We start from the raw sequence: 13,697 nt of genomic DNA, 5'->3' as shown, positions 1-13,697 counted from the left end.
TACTCTGAGCCTCAGAGAACACTGGAATCTGAGGGTCTGGAATCTGAATCCTGGAATCTGAGGGTCTCTCTTCTGGACCCATCCAAACTCCACTCCATGGTGGTCATTTGCTTTCCTCTCAAGGGTCCTCAATTTCCTTCTGCTAAAACTACTTCCAAACAACAGCTCTGTAAGTGCTACAGTTGACTTTCCCTGTTCTTGTGAGAGGTCATTTGAATATGCCTGCAGGGAATATCAAACCACCAAGCAAATTTGCTTTACCACAACAAATTCATGGGCCCTTAGTATAGCCTATCAGTCCTTTTGTTTATAGTCAGGCATCTTTCCTATTGATGTCAATGATATTCCAGTCTTTTCTATTTTCCTTAAAATCCCATGTCACCTTTGCCGGTTCTTCTTTAGCTACTGGATCACTTAGTGTTCCGAGTCTAGAGGGTTCAATCTTGGACCTCTTCTTCTCCTATTTTTGCCTACTCCCTTGGTGATCTCATCTGGTCTTGTGGTTTTAGATACTATGTATCAGTTAACAACCCTAATAATTTTATCTTTAGCACAGACTTCCCTCTAAACTTGACTCATGCCTGCATTTCCACTGGGATGTGTATCTGACATAGCAAATTTGATCTTTATTCTTGGGCTAGCTTCACCTGTTGTTTTCCCCATTTTAGTGAATAAAATCTCATTTCTTGTAGTCATTCAGGTCAATAATTATGTACTCCTCTTTTTTTTAAAGATTTAATTTATTTATTCATGAGAATACACAGAGAGGAGAGAGAGAGAGAGGCAGAGACACAGGCAGAGGGAGAAGCAGGCTCCATGCAGGGAGCTCGATGCGGGACTCGATCCTGGGTCTCCAGGATCACGCCCTGGGCTGAAGGTGGTGCTAAACTGCTTAGCCACCTGGGCTGCCCTTGATTCTTATCTCTCTCCTATATCCCACATCTAATTTTTAAGCAGATTCTAAGTTTTCCTTTAAAATATAGCCAGAATCTTAACTATTCTTATCATGGTTACCATAGCAACCCAAGTTCAATCTACCATTTTCTCTCCCATGGGCCATTGCAATGGCCTTATAACCAGTCTTCATAGCTTATAACTATATAAGTACCATATATTTTACATATTTATTTTTGTTTACTACTTCTTCCACTAGAATGTAAATTCCATTAGTGTAAAGATTTTTGCTCACCATTATATCACCACCACTTAGAGAGGTGTCTTAGCATTCAGTAATGAGACCTTGTTGAATAAATGAAAGTAAGTAGAAGGTAAAATATTCAAGTGAGTGTTGATTTTAGTAGGCACATAGTGGCGGGACTTAAGGCCACATAAAAGAACAAAGACACAGGTAGATAAGTAGATGTGATGGGAACCTTGGAAATTCTTTTCCGATTGCTTCAGTTATCTCAGTGAAATAAGAAACAAAGTCATCAGCTCAGAGTAAGACCATTGAAGAAGCTGTAGGGGGTTTGAAGAAAGAGGAGAGGATGCGAGTTTTCTAGGAAAGTGGGAGAGTGCATGGGCTATCAAGCTATAGTGTGTTTATAGAGCAGCATTGAAGGGTCTGCTTGGGCTGAGAGTCATAAATTCGAAATGAAACCAGTAAGCATAGTTGTGTGATTTCCTCCAATCACATACCTTTTTGGTGCAGGAGTAGAGTAGGTAGGAGGTTAGATTTTGTGAGGATGTCAATTTACCCAAATGGGAAGGGATGATGTGAGAGGGAAGGACACTTGAAGAATATGCATGAGGGGAACTGTGGGGAATAGAGTCACTGAGGCTGGTTAAAAAGAAAAAAAAAATATGGGACCATAAAATTTTGGAGGGATCAGTAGATTTTCATTCTGGTGGGGTCTGAGAAATGTTGGAGTTGGAGTATGAGAGGGGGGTATGGAAGGAAAAGAAGTGGCAATCAGAGGGCAGAGAATAGAAAACGTGACATTATAGAGGTGTTGTGGCTATTGGTTGAGGCTAGGTATTTGAGAAGCAGGAAGGAATAGAGGCCAGGGCAACACACTCTGAGCAATGATGTTCGTATCACACAAAGCATAGTGTTAAAGAGAGTGGAATTGAGCCAGGAACTAAATCTTCAAAAAGGGAGGGCTTAATTTGGGTGCGGGCAGATGACAGTGAAGAGGAGAGGTTATGAGTGGTATACACTAATAACAAGAGATTCAAATCTGGCAGTTCCTAGGTAAGAGGAATGTAGAATGGTCTGGAAGCAGTACAGGGGAGTGAGGCAGACATTCTTGTACTTCCAGGGCCAGAGTGAGAGAAAATAGCTACCATTAAGGTTGCATCTTAGAGACAGAGCCTTTCAGAAGAAGCCATGGTTTGGCTAAAGCTAGGATAGTTAGAGGTTAAGGACATGGAGGATTTTGTGATGGCTGACTGAATACCAGAAAGTGTAGGGTTGAAAGTCTTCAAGAGTTGGAGCAGGGCACAGATGGGAAAAGAATGAGGGGTGTGCATAGCACACAGGGGTTGTGGGGTGACTCTGAGGCCCAGGTTTCTCACAGGGGCTGACATGGCTGGAGTTAAAAGGAATGCCAAGATTAAGCCTGAGGGGTCCAAGGCCTTAAAAGGGGGCATGACTTAAAGAGAGAGGTGAGTTAGGGTCTTACCAGTGTGTATCGTATTTCTTCTGATGAGGCATGGAGGTGGCTGAGAATAAGTGTTACTCTAACTACATGGGGCTGATAGTATTATAGCTATCGATTATAGCTATATAGCTATTGATTATAATTGAATGTTGATTATGCCACTTTTCTGTTTCCCCAATGCACCATATTCATGAGCTTTTCTGTATCTTAGTTCATTATCTCTGGACTCAAAGGAGGCCATCTTCTTTCTCCTGTTCCCTTAGCTTATTTTGCCTGCTTCTTCCAGGACCTTGTTTTGCTTACCTTCTCTCCTGGTTCCTCCTGCCAGGCTACAGATGTGTTCAAGTCTATTCAATTACATGCCAGTACAGGCACCTCTTTGACTCTCTTTCTCTTGCTAATTACTTCCAACATCCCTCCTTATTCCTCATCCAAACTTCTTGAAAGAAAAATTTATGGCACCATCTTCTCTTTTTCCCTTTCATTTAGTCCTTATTCTATTGCTCTTGGCTTTCTGTGCTTGTTACTAGCCATGCGTCTTTTAAAACCAGAATTATCTATCTAAAACTCTAATGTGACTTCATCATTTCCCAATCTATGGTCCTATAATGGTTGTCTGTTGCCAATAGGACAGAATCTAAGCTTGATCCACACTGCACTGTTGCTGCCCTTCCATGTTTCCATTCATCTGGTTTTCTTAGCCCAGGATAGCCTTATCTTCCTCTTCACTGGGAGTACATTTCAGATATTGCCTTTTACAGAGCTTCCCAGGGGGGATAGGTAGGTACCCCTCATTACTTTTCCCTTAGTATTGTCTGCATACCCTTTTTTCTTCTTGTGCATGGTCTGTTGACCATTGCTTATTCACTATGGCATCCCTGGCTCCTGAGTGCCTCCCACACAACAAACACTAAACACAATTATTCTTGAATGAATAAAGTATGAATAAAAGAGAAAGTATATCCTTGAGGATAGGCATTGGCATTCTAGTAGCCAAAAAGAGCATACTTTCAATTTTAAATCCATTTCTTAGTACTCCCATTAAGGGTATATATTGGAAATTTCTTGTAGGCTTGGTAATTATGAGACAAACTGAACAGGCAAACCGAGGGTTAAATGAATAATGGTAAATTTTGAAACAGACTAGATGCTGTATTTGTGATGACCTTACTGAGGTAGATGTGCCCTGTAATATTCCAAGAGATCAACTAGCCAATCCACTGTTTTGTTGCCATCCCCTATAACAGGATCTTTCTGGGGTTGTATTACTTTCTCTGATAAATGGAGTAATTAAGGAAAGGGATCTGATCAATTATCACTATTTTTATAGCTGTTTTCTTTGGCAACCATACACACAATCACAGGATAATAGGCAACTTATCAAAATAAATGAGGTAACTATCATGGTATATAGAAAATAAAGTCAAGATAAACCTTTGACAGGACTGAAAGTCTAATTTATTACATGTCTCATAGGTCTCTTCTGGTGATTCTGAAGCCAAACCTCTGATCTTCACATTTGTCCCCACTGTCAGAAGACTACCAACCCACTCTAAGTTGGCTGACACCTCTAAATTTCTTGTTAAAATTCCTGAGGAACCCAGTGATAAGAATCCAGAAACTGTAAATAGGGTAGGATTACTTTTGTTCTTTTTTTGTATTAAGCAATTGTATATTAAACATTAATTGTCCATAAGAATAACTTGGAAATTTGTATGAATGTTTATTTCCTTTGCACAAAGTGAGATGTCTGTGAAATGTAAGGTTGACTAAAAATATAATGTGTAATAGAAACCCAAACTTTATCATACTCTCTTTCTCTCTAATACACTATTCTCAACTTTTCTCAGTTGATGTCCTATTCCTTGCTCTTCACATGCACATTCTGCCTCCTGGCACTTCCTCTTCTCCCAAATATGTCTTAAAATAGTAAAAACAAAATTTCTTGAAAAGTTTGAATTTATGTCAATTTCTTGACAGAAAATACAAGATAAAACAGTGATGTATTATTGTTTTACATGCAATAAATAAGCAAAATTTAAAATGTGCAATATCCTGTGCTGGGTCAGTTGTGAAGATATTGACATGCTCACACTTTGCTACTAGCTTTGTGAATTTGTGTAAGTTTGGTGGAAAACCCTTATCCACAGTCATAAAAATGTGTATAACCTTTCAGTGATCTAACTCTTGGAAATGTTTTCCAAGGAAATAGTAAAGAAGCAGAAAAATGTTGTGTAGGAAAACAGGAAAAAATAAAAATAGTTTAATAGCTAATAATCAGAAAAAAAGTTAAGAATGTGATAATACATCACTTTCAGAAAGTTATAATCATGGCAATTATGTAATTTTATGGCAAAAGTTACTGTTATAAAACAGTAAGAGACAAGATAGATTATCAAATTCTATTTATATGCTGTTAATGCTTATCTAAAATGAAGACCAAGACTGGAAATAAAATTAAAACAAACTTTAAAGAATCCTTAAAATGACTTTTGTTAGACTAATGACATTTTGGGTGAAAAAAACTTTCTCTTTAAAATGTATTTCAGTACCATCTCCTTATGAGCAAAATATGACTGGGGGACTTTGGGGCATTCTTGAACCACTAAAAGGGGATAAAATAATCTGATTCACCTTGTCTGTATGAAAACATCCAGAAAGTTATAATATATCTGTGATCCGAGATTTTCAATGCTACTACCTTATTTCAAAGACTCTTGAGGTCAAATTATTTCAAGGAGATCTTGAATGCTACAATAGGAATTTCTGGGAAGTTTCTCTCTTACAGTACTTGATTACACATAATATATTTATGAGATCCTTTGTTACAGGTGCTATGAGCACATGAGACTGCAGATATATGAATTCATCTTGGTTGCAAACCTCCAGAGCATCCTAAGATGTTGATATTTGCTGATTGAAATGAAAAACACACAACTACATATTTAAAATATTCAAGATTTTTCCTCCTATTTTTAAAAATAGTTTAATATTAGAATAGGGTAAATCATCCCTTGATCATTTATATATTTATCCACTGTTTACTGAATACACTATATGCTTGGTGCTGTGTTCTGAATGAGTAAAATCAACTCACATAAGTCATTATTGGGAAGGCATGCAATAAAAAATGTGAAGTGTATATAATAAAATTTCAGACAGTGATAAAGCTGTAAAAAATATATCAGAGGACAGAGAATCATGGACTATAGGAAGGGAATTATTTTAGATCATTAATAATGTTTTCAAAAACTAGTTCAATTATTGCCATCTTTTTAGTTATTGCTATTTTTTGTAATAAGCAATTTGTCTTTGAATCCTGTTATTTTTAATTTAAACTTATTTTTGGGTTTTTGTGATTGTACAGTATTTTAATTTAAAATGCGAAATGACCATTGTTCAAGAAATCCTAATTGGAGGGAATTTGTGTTTTGCTTCAACTAAATTATCATCAGCTGAAAAAATGTGCAATGGATATATAAAATCACCTCCTTATTTTAGTTATATATAATTAGTAGTTTGACTTCTATTTTCACACATACAACATATATGCACATAATAGCATATGCTAAATTTATCATCATGTTTGAAATTTCATTTATTTTAGTTTACTTAGTGTCTTTTTTAATGTTTTATTCCTAAGTAATTTTAGGCCTAAAGAAATGTTACAAAGAAAAGGATCGTAACCACAGCATGGTTATCAAAACCAGAAAAATAAACATTGGTCTTTTAAACACAATCTTAGTGTTCACTGCTGCCATTGTTTCAGAAGATGTTTGATAGCTCGATAAAGCTATCTTACTCTGGTCTTGTAAACCCTCTATGCACTCATAGAAAATTGGATGGGAAAAGATTTAGAATTACAAAATAAAATAGCAGTGGAAAATACTTTGTACTAAAAATATCTACTTGTTTCTTTGGTGTCTTATTCTTGAGTTCTTTTCAATTAGTTCAGATTGTTTTGTCTGAATGTCTATGTAGTTTATTGCAATTTTATTTTTCCTTTCAGGCTTTTGGAGATATTTGTATTATTTTAGAAACTTTCAATGGGGTTTCCTTTCTCTCCTGGCTTATATAGGATATACAGGTTTTGCTTGACCAAACCCCATTTGTTTCATGAATGTTTCCATTAACTTCAACACAATCTCTCCTAAACCAACCTAATTTTTAAATATATTAAAAAAAAATCTTGTCCTTGGAGATTATAAGCAGATTAAACTTTTAAGTGTACATGCAAAAAGGAAGCCATTGTCAGACCAATGTTAATACTTTTATGCCTCTACATTAATTGCAGTCTGAGTCCAATGAGTACTTGACGTTGAATGCTGGGAGCCAACCAGAGAGAAACCAAGGGACATTGATTTATCCTTCAGAGGTCAGTGAAAAGATTTCACAAGAAAGGGGATTTAAAGCAAAAGAACTTCAAGGAATGCAGCAAAGTGACCTCTTCAAAGCTGAATATGTCTTTATTGTGGACTCGGAAGGGGAGGATGAAGCTACAAGTGGAAAAGATGAACAAGGCCCCCCTGGGGGGTTGGGCACCACAGCTTCTCGGCCCAAGTCTCTAGCAATTTCCTCCAGTCTGGTCTCTGATGTGGTACGTCCCAAAACACGGGGGACAGACCTCCAGGCCCCATCACATTCTGAAATGCCTCATGGGATTGCCCCTCAGCAAAAGCACGGGCAGGTAGGTTTTTCTTCTTCTCATAAGAAAAAATGAATGTTTATATACTCTTTATCCTTTGTCTGCAAAGGCCTTCCTGTTTGAGGCATACAAAACTCTCAAAGAAAAAGATGTTGAAAAACCAAAATCCCAAGATCATAAATCAACACAGAGTAAATATAGATAATACATTCATAAGACAAAAAAGATTATATAATTGTACTGTGAATTGGCTGAAGAGAAAATGTAAAATGTTCAGCTGGAGTGGATCTGGGGGAATGTTATCTCTTACTTTTGAACAATTCTTGGAAAAGGTTGACTCTGGGAGTTTCTTAGGAGAGAGTGCCTGGTTAGCTGAATGCATCCACAAGCATACTGCAGATATGAGAAAGATCCTGTGGGGAGACATCAGTTGGATGTTAGACATAGGCACATTATTTTTAAACTACTGAAAGAGTAGTAGAAAGATATGCTAGGAAGTAAGAGTGTGTAAGAAAAAAAAAATCTCACCTGTGTTTCTTAAGGAGAATATCTGTTGTGGTCCTGGAAGCCACTAACACAGGTCTTGCCTCAGTGAAATGGGAAGAAGATACTACCCCAAAACTTAGCAGCAAAATTGAATAGTCCCTTTAAGTTGGAGAACCTATTTAAGACCCATTTCTGTGATGGGAGGAAAGAAAGGGGGTAGATAGGGAGGGAATCTGAAGAGAAAAATGGAAGAATTTGCCATTGGCTGGCTATTTGTTGTGATGAAATTATAAAATGACTCTGAGAAGGCATAGGTAGAATGTCAGGTATGCAGAGGCTGGCTTTGGGAGTAGACAGTGGATGCAAAGTTGTCCTTGAGAAAGCACGAGTCAGTACCCAGGATTTCCTGTTTAGGATCTGCTAAACCAGGCACTTGCAACATCACAAAGTAGTGGGGAGAACATTTTTATTGGTGAGTTGGCCTTTTGGTGCTGCTAGGACCTATGCTTGGATATCTTATTTTGGGTGCCACCTTATTTTCATTTGTACAGCTTTCACGGACTTCCTGACGCTGAATTTATGCCACCTATAAGCATCCAGTGTCCTTAAGCTATATTTTAGTGATAGAAGACTCTCACTGACCCCACCTCAGTCTACTGAACTAAAACATTTATTTCTTCTCAAAATTTATTCTTAGACAGTTGGAACATTGGAAATGTTCTAATCATATAATTAAACATATTCTCAGTAAGCAGTGATAGACTTAAACATTTCTTTCTTGCCTCGGGAAAGATGATAGAATAGCCAAGTTGGAGACATGGGGGTTTCCAAAGTCAGGGAAGAATAATTTGATGATACCAAGTATAAGTAAACAAAGAAAATATTCTTAATGAAGCAATTTTTGGATTTTTGCTTTACTTTTACCCTCAATTGTTAGATTTCTTTCCCTGAGTTGGTCATTTGTTTTTATATGACCAAGTACACAGAAGTAAAACTAGAGACTGAACATTCTTTGGGATCTTTTGTCCAAAATGATCATATGGCAGTAGATCATAGTTGATGTAATCAAAGCTCTTAATGAAAAGGCAAAGTTTAACCTAATTCATTGGCGGTGGCTGAAAATGATGGTTACCACTAATGGGGGAATAGTGGTTTTTGAAATGTTTGGGAGTAGCCATTGTTCCTGTTTCACTTTCCTATAATAATCTGTTTGAGGGTCACCTGGGTGGCTCAGCAGTTGAGTGTCTGCCTTTGGCTTAGGGTGTGATCCCGGAGTCCCAGGCTTGAGTCCCACATCGGGCTCCCCACAGGGAGCCTGCTTTTCCCTCTGCCTATGTCTCTGCCTTTCTCTTTCTCTCTCTCATGAATAAATAAATAAAAAAATCTTAAAAAAATAATCCATTTGAGTGATGAATAGTAGACCATCATCAAATAAAAATAAGATAAAATAAGAATAAGATAACTGTTAACCACAAATGTCAATCACAGAGAAATGACCAGAGAACCGAAGAAGGCATTCTGAGAATTTTAGTGTAGTCAGTAGCAGAAGCAACAAGTTTAAAGCATATTCCTGATTGGATTACTTGATGCCAACAACATCAACTTTTCAATCAGAAATGTAGTCATATAAGTGAATTTCTGGTCTACCTGGTAAAAACGAATCTGTGTATAGAACTGTCCATAAACTAGCACTATTAATCAGCAATAATTTATTAAGCTATTCAACAAGATGCCTTCAGTTCCTGCTCTGGCTTTTAATCTTTCCATAAACTAGCCTAGATGTCATTTTCTATCCAGATCTTCTACTTCTCTTCTTCAGTTCTTCTGAACTATCACAAAAGTGCATACTTCATACTTTTCCATACCTAAGCCCCTGATTCCTCCAAGTATAAAGCTTTTTGCTTTCCTGGGCACATTCCATTTTGCGCTAGGTTACTCGATACTCTAAACTCAGTTCAAGGGCAGCCCAGGTGGCTCAGCGGTTTAGCGCCTGCCTTTGGCCCAGGGTGTGATCCTGGAGACCTGAGATCGAGTCCCACATCGGGCTCCCCGCATGGAGCCTGCTTCTCCCTCTACCTGTGTCTCTCTCTCTCTCTCACTCTGTGTGTGTGTTTGTCTTATGAATAAATAAATAAAATCTTTGAAAATAAACTCAGCTCAAGTAGTGCCTCTTCCTAGAGACATTCCCTATGAAGTTAAGGCTTCTCCTCCATCTTTACCATTTTCCATATAGTTTTTTAGCCATTTTAGGAAATCTCCATTATAACTCCTTTCACCCTACTGTAATAATGGATTATCTTTCTTCCTCATGAAACATAGAGCAATATAAGTCAAGGTTTGTCTAATTTATTTCTGTGTCTCCAGCACTTAGTACAGTGTCTTGCATGTAGATGAGGTTCAATAAAGTATGTAAACTGAATAAATATTTAAGAGTTCACATCTTTGAAGTCTTTACACAGATATTGACTCCTTTATGAAGTCAGCTTTGGTTCTCTGAGTCAAAATAAACTATCCCTCAATATGATTCTGATAGCTTTTTCTCTGTACATCTTGTATAATACTTATCCTATTTCAGCATGTATTATAACTATTTAGGTGCATGCCTTATCTCCCCTAGCAGATAGTAAAGTCTTTAGAGGTAAAATCCATGTTAAATCCATTTTATTAAACATTTTGTTCCCTACAGTGGTTACTATTTTATCATAAACATAGTCCATATAAATATTGAGTTGAATATATTGATGTTCCAAATACTTCCATTGAAGTAACATGTTTAAATAAAAGTGCACTATGTTAAAAAATCACAAAATCGTTAAAAAATTTAAAGTGTAGGTCAAAAATAAAAATGATATGTAAAATAAGCAATTGAGTCAAAATCCTCTCAAATAAAATTCAGAAAGAAAGAGTAATGTTTTTGAGTGTTGGCATCTTGAGTGTTGATGTAAAAGTCTAAACTGTCTTAACTAGGGATAATATTAGAGTTAAAAGAGAGGTGAATATACACATACAAACACAGAGTGATTTGGCTGAAAGACCTATGATAAAGCCTATGGCAACAAGCAGTGACAGTAGGGCTAAAAAGAACTTACAGGGTAGAATTAACTGGATTTGTTCATTGACATATATGGGAAAAGTCAAGGATGGATGAAATTTCTAACCAGGGAAATTGGATGAATGTTGATATTAATTGAGGTTTTGGGAAGTGATAGGAAGAGATAAGACATTTAATGTGGAGTTTGGGTTGCCTTGATGGCACATCATCATGTGCCCCCTCTACTAGGGAGCCAGAAGTATGAATCTGGAACATAGGAGAGGGATAGGAGACTGGAGATATTTGCTACATAAGTTGATGAAAGTGGAGATATTTACTCATGGAAATAATTTGGAACAAAAAGACATAAGGTTCAAGTCAGAATAGAAGCCAATGACAGAGACTGTAAAGGGCCTATGAAAGGGCCATGTCCTTTGGAAGGACGTCCTTTGGGCCACGTCCAAGGAAGTTGAAAAGAGGGATTTCATGCAATGAAAGTTGGTGGGATGTTTAACAAAAAGCATAGTCTACAACAAGGTCAAATAAATAAAGTCTTATTAATACAAAGAAAAATCAAATACAAAACAAGGTCAAATAAAGTAGGACCTTCAGAGCCCATTAAATCTGGGAATTAGAAGGTCATCAAATGACCTAAAGGGGAAAAGTGTGAGTTGGGTGATAGGGACAGAAATGAAGTTGAGAAATGGATGGGTGGTAAGGAAAGGAGCCAATGCACTAGAGGGATGCTTTGGGAAAGCAGGAATGACACTGGCAACATAGTGACCATGTTTCTCTGGGTAGTTTTTTGAAATAATAAACCTTAGTTTCCTCATTTGTAAAGTGGGATAATGATATCAACCTTCCTTGTGAAGATTAAATGAGATAACGTATGTAATGTGCCTAGAACAGTGCCTGGCTCATGGTAGGTTTTCAACAGATGATTTACCATATTTAAGTTTGAGATGGCAGCATGTTTTAGGGTACAGGGTAAAGAATTTGTGAGGTGGGAGAGGTCTTGTTTAAAAATTTTTTTTTCAAGATTTTATTTATTTATCTAAGAGAGAGAGAGAAAGGGAGCATGAGCAGTGGGGAGAGGGAGATGCACAGACTTCCCTCTGAGTGGGGAGCCTGATACAGGGCTTGATCCCAGGACCTTGAAATGATGACCTGAACTGAAGGCAAGATACTTAACTGAATGAGCCACCCAGGAACCCAAGGGAGAGGTTTTATATTGGTTCAAATGTAGCTTAGGTATAAGAACAGAGGGGAAGATATGAAAAATGAGGTCAGAAAAACTGGCTGGGATTAAATAAAGTATGCTTTTACATAAAAGTCTGGGAAATTAGGACACTGGCATGCATATTTATTAAGTACCTAAATTTTATGGATCCATGGAAAAAAATTACAACAAATTATTTGGGTGGGGGGTTAGACATAGAAACCTTCCTAATACCCCCAGGCTTCAATCTGCTCTGATGCATCCCTGAGATCCCTCAATGGTAGCATGTTATTTCCTCTGGATGATGAACAAATTTTGCCATTAGCCCAAGGGGCAGAGGAAGTACATTTATGGAAAATCAAGTTATTTTAACAATTCCAGCAGAAAGGTGATGGAACCTTTTAACAGGAGGGTCTCCTGACTTGTTGATGTCAGAACCCAGTTTTTTTCTTGCTGATGAGGTAAAGACTGAATTTGGTGTCATAGTCATTGTCCCCTTCCCCTGCTCATCTTCACTATCCAGAGTCTAGAGAAGAACAAGAGGGGATAGTCACTGAGGGAGGTGATGAGGCTTTCTTCAAGGAGACACTATGTCCCTGCACTCCGTCCTTCTGTTCCTGAATCCACTAGACACTGTTTCTTCATTCCTGCATGACGGTAATATGACAGGCATTAGAGAGTAAGGGAATTAAACTGTAAAAGGCATAGTACCTATCTTTAAGGAACTTGAAAAAGATGCACCTGAAAACAGTGGCAATGGAAGGGAGCATGTTCTAGGAAGAAGGGGAAGTTCAGGGGGAGGACACCTAGATCAGCCCAGACGATCAGGAAGGGTCACACTGTAGGTAGCTGAAATGTGAACAATGAGTACACAAGTTTTCTTGGCAGATAACTAGGGCCTGGGCATTTCAGACAATGTGAATGGCCAGGAAAGTACCAACATGTAAGAAGAAGATGGAAAAAGACAAGGGATATGAAAAGGACTTATCAAACCATAGGAAATAAAGTAGGAGACAGTGATAAAAGAGAAGCCACAGATAAAACAGTTTTTAAAAGGAGGGAGAGTTTGGAAGTCAGATAATATGGAGAAGTCAGAAAAGATAAGGCTTGGGAAATATGAATCACTGTAGACATTGGCAATAACAGTTTCTGTGGAAGAGTAGGAAGTAAGACCTGTTATGAAGTCAGTGGGAAGTATATTAGTTTTCCATTGCTGCATAACAGATGACCATAAATTTAATGACTTTAAAAAACACCTATTTATTTTCTCTAGGTTTCCATAGATCAGAAGTCTGTGCCCACCTGAACCAGTTCTTTACTCAGGGCCTCCTGGCTTAGAAGTTTAGGTGTCACTTTGCACCCTCATCTGGAGGCCCCCAAGGGGAAGGATTTGCCTCCAAGCTCCCTCATGTTCTCGGCAGAATTTGTTTCCTTGAGGCTGTACATTTCATAGCAGCTTGCTTCTTAAAGCTGGCAGCAGAGAAAGAAAATCTCTGCTGCTGAAATCTCTAAACTTTGACCCTCTTTTTTTTTTTTATTTTTATTTATTTATGATAGTCACAGAGAGAGAGAGAGAGAGAGAGAGAGAGAGAGAGAGAAGCAGGCTCCATGCACCGGGAGCCTGACGTGGGATTCGATCCCGGGTCTCCAGGATCGCGCCCTGGGCCAAAGGCAGGCGCGAAACCGCTGCGCCACCCAGGGATCCCCTTTGAC

General features: G+C 37.9%; 1 protein-coding gene across 50 annotated transcripts in view; it reads left to right on the top strand.

The window, feature by feature from the left end:
* MLIP (muscular LMNA interacting protein) overlaps positions 1 to 13,697 on the top strand; it is a 263,432-nt gene that overhangs the window by 124,683 nt on the left and 125,052 nt on the right. For 42 of the 50 annotated variants that reach the window (XM_072832573.1, XM_072832596.1, XM_072832566.1 and 39 more), the window contains 2 exons: positions 4,080 to 4,235; positions 6,898 to 7,290. In XM_072832573.1, coding sequence (XP_072688674.1) covers positions 4,080 to 4,235; positions 6,898 to 7,290 — 549 coding nt within the window. The remainder of the gene's footprint in view (positions 1 to 4,079; positions 4,236 to 6,897; positions 7,291 to 13,697) is intronic. The other 8 variants (XM_072832578.1, XM_072832574.1, XM_072832571.1 and 5 more) reach the window with 1 other exon arrangement.

The sequence above is a fragment of the Canis lupus genome, chromosome 7 (assembly GCF_048164855.1).
Source record: "Canis lupus baileyi chromosome 7, mCanLup2.hap1, whole genome shotgun sequence".
Lineage (NCBI taxonomy): Eukaryota > Metazoa > Chordata > Mammalia > Carnivora > Canidae > Canis > Canis lupus.
Note: the sequence above shows the minus strand (reverse complement) of the source record. Positions and strands in the feature narration are given on the sequence as shown.